Source organism: Laccaria bicolor, genomic scaffold, assembly GCF_000143565.1.
Source record: "Laccaria bicolor S238N-H82 LACBIscaffold_211 genomic scaffold, whole genome shotgun sequence".
Classification (NCBI taxonomy): domain Eukaryota; kingdom Fungi; phylum Basidiomycota; class Agaricomycetes; order Agaricales; family Hydnangiaceae; genus Laccaria; species Laccaria bicolor.
In genome coordinates this window covers 4,185-7,215 of record NW_001890069.1, presented here as the reverse complement: position 1 = coordinate 7,215, position 3,031 = coordinate 4,185, and the positions used below count along the sequence as shown (strand labels likewise).

The 3,031-nt window shown below is 39.8% G+C and overlaps 1 protein-coding gene across 1 annotated transcript; it reads left to right on the top strand.

The window, feature by feature from the left end:
* Positions 1-1,072: 1,072 nt before the first annotated feature.
* Positions 1,073-2,984, top strand: LACBIDRAFT_335966 (uncharacterized protein; the record flags this gene model as incomplete). The annotated part of the gene is made up of 6 exons (XM_001890879.1): positions 1,073-1,109; positions 1,185-1,275; positions 1,484-1,762; positions 2,041-2,387; positions 2,421-2,436; positions 2,486-2,984. 6 exons carry the CDS (start codon positions 1,073-1,075, stop codon positions 2,982-2,984), a joined length of 1,269 nt encoding a protein of 422 aa, XP_001890914.1.
* Positions 2,985-3,031: the final 47 nt, after the last annotated feature.

The window sequence follows — 3,031 nt, the reverse complement described above, 5'->3', positions numbered from 1 at the left end:
TATATGCATTCCTGGTCATATCCTCAGGTTTGCCCAGTATTATGCCTTGGACAATATACAGCTCTTTTACTACTTCAGGATTGAGGAGACGTTTTCTGAATTGTTGTTTAACAATTTATTGTATTACATTGTATTAATCTGCCTACCCTGCAAAGCACCATGAATTGATTACATTGTATTCTGCCTTCTGTAAACCAGTCACTCAATCCTTAGGATAGTTCAATGTGCAGGCGTATATGACAGTGCTGTCCATGAGGCGAAGAAGCCCTGTGATAAAATGTTAAAAACAACAGTGTTGATCCACTTGCATTTGCTTACCATGTTGAGCCATTGTGGTGTCTTCCCATGCAGCTTTGTATTTTAATGCTGCAGGATCATGTCTACCATGTACATGAGGATGCATTTGATGTTGATGGTGTTATGCACCAGGGGATGGGTGGCAACTTTGTATAGGTAGTGGAAGCATTCATTCCAGTGTTCATTGTAGACGAGACATCTGCCACCAACCACAAATCACTACTTGACTTCTGGTCCATTGGTCTGAATCTTATCCACAAGATATGTTGGAGGTGTTTCAAGGGTCCCAGGTGCATTTTCTCAAATGAAAATTTATCTAACAATTGCCAGAAAATAGCACAAAAATTAGAGAAAATTGGAATATGGTGCTCATTGTCAGCAATGATGTTATGAGTCCTCTGAGTTTATAAAAACACTAGTTTATTACCCTCTTTTCTCAAGGATTTTTTTACTACCTCTAACACTATTCTCCCATAAAAATTGATGGTTTGATGATGTAGAATAATGAACATTTCCTGAAAGGAAATATAGCAATAAAAATAGAAGACAAATCAGAAACAAATGGGGGGCAATGTGCACTATTGATGACAATGTTACATAGCATATTTTCAACTGAGGTTATTTGCACTTTTTGCATTAAAAATAGCAATAAGAAATTGAGGGAAAGTTACTGCTTGTGCAATATTGGGGAGCATGGTCAGAGTCCAGGAGAACTTTCCATATGTAGTAATCTACTTGAAATTAACTATAAAAGACTGGAAAAATTTAGAGAAAAATGGAGGATAATACTGATTGTTGCTTTCAATGTATATGTAGGTACTCTCTGTAGGTAAATGGAAATATACACTTTATCCAATGTAAAATAGCAATACTATATATATATATAGTTAATGGGTATAAATCTGATGGGCTTTCAGGAGGTGGTCACATGACTATTTTCCTAAATAATCAAAAATGTGAATGTTGTGGTGCTGCATTGTAGCTTCCTGAATATAAAAAGGACTCGTATCTGCCATGCTTGCAATGGCCCTCTTGCACAAGTCTTATTTTACTAACCTCATATATCTGTTCACCTTATATGTCTTTACACACGTCATGATCGAAATCAGGATGTTTTGAATGTTTGCCTACTTGATGGGTACATTTTTGCATATACATACAAATATAATGTCTGATCATGAATTAGAAAGGAGCTGATGACGGAAGAACAGATTAAAGCATTCAATGATCTGCAAACTGATCTGATTGGCCCAGAGGAAGAGGCTACCCTTGATCCACCAACACGGGATGAAAATGGAGTATTAAGGGGGGGAACATGGTTTGAAAGGACTGGCGCAGTTGGAATCAATGGAACCCGTTGCTATCCCATGGGTTCCACAACCCAGCGCACACGCGCTATGTGGAGTCCCCACTGGTTTGGCAAATTTTTTGACTTTATGGATGAGCAACTAGCTTTTAGAAAGAGGTTCATCAAGGTACCGTTATTCTGCTCAACAATTATTGCTACTTAAAAAGTTTATTAGCTACATGCTGAAATCGGTGCCCTTGCAATGAAGATTTGTCTTCCAAACCACATACAAGACCTCTATCAATGCTACACATCTGCGGCCAACATACCAAGACTAGGAGTTAAAGACAACTGTTATTTTCAAGCATTACAGCTGAATATTTCACCTGCAATACCTTGGGAGAGGCGTTTTGGTCATTATTTCAGTATAATTACTATGGCCATTTCTAATCCAGGGTTTTAGATACCTCCCTGGTGGGGATGGGGGTTTTTGGGCAAATGCATGGTCACCGTGACACTGGAGATGATCCTGCAGGTTATACCTGCATGATGTCCAACACCAATGTCCCAGAAGGTGGTGGAACTGAAATGGGAAGATTCTTTGTTCTGAACAATCTCATTTATGTGAAGATGGTTCGCTTTAGCTTGCCCATTTTCAATGGGCTCTTCTTGCATGGGGGCTCACCAATCATTCTTGGACATGGCGTCGAGTTGAAAAAAAACTTGTATCGGATCAATGCTGTTCTATATTCACCACGTTTCATGCTTTCTGGAGCTGGTCAATACTCTATTGGGTTTGCCAGTATGTTTGGACAACTCTTCAAATTGTCAACAGAGGCGACATCATTGCTGTGAGTAACAAAACATTAGCATCTGTCACAGAAAACTGAGAAAATCTAGCACCAATAAAGGGACAATAACAAGGGAGGCTAACTTTGTCCACGACGGTATAATTCTTATGGAACCTAAGTCATTGTTCAACTTTGTTGTCCGGGGCCTACTTCAAATTTCTGCCTATATTGTTCGTCAGCTTCCATTGCCTATGGGTGTACGAATAGACCAGGCAAAGTTTACATCTGCATTCACCATGCAAGACAATATGACAACCATCGCTGCTGAACCTTGGCCTGAAGCTCCAGATGGTTCGGTCTCTGATCTCATTTTACCAGGGGAGATTGAGGTTGACGGGATGGATCCATCTATCAAAGCAGCTCATATTCGCAAAAAAATCCACATGGAATGGATTGACCACAAAGCCAATATGGCCAGCTTTATACCATCCCAGTGGGGCCACGTTAAGGACTACACAGATACGACCAGCCAAGATACAGAAGTTGATAGGCCAAAACGTGAATGTCTTACCATTGTCAAATTGCTTCACACTTATGCTTTCTTATAGATGTGGGTGGTGGCATCAGCCAGGAAAAACAAGAATGAAGGTCAAAA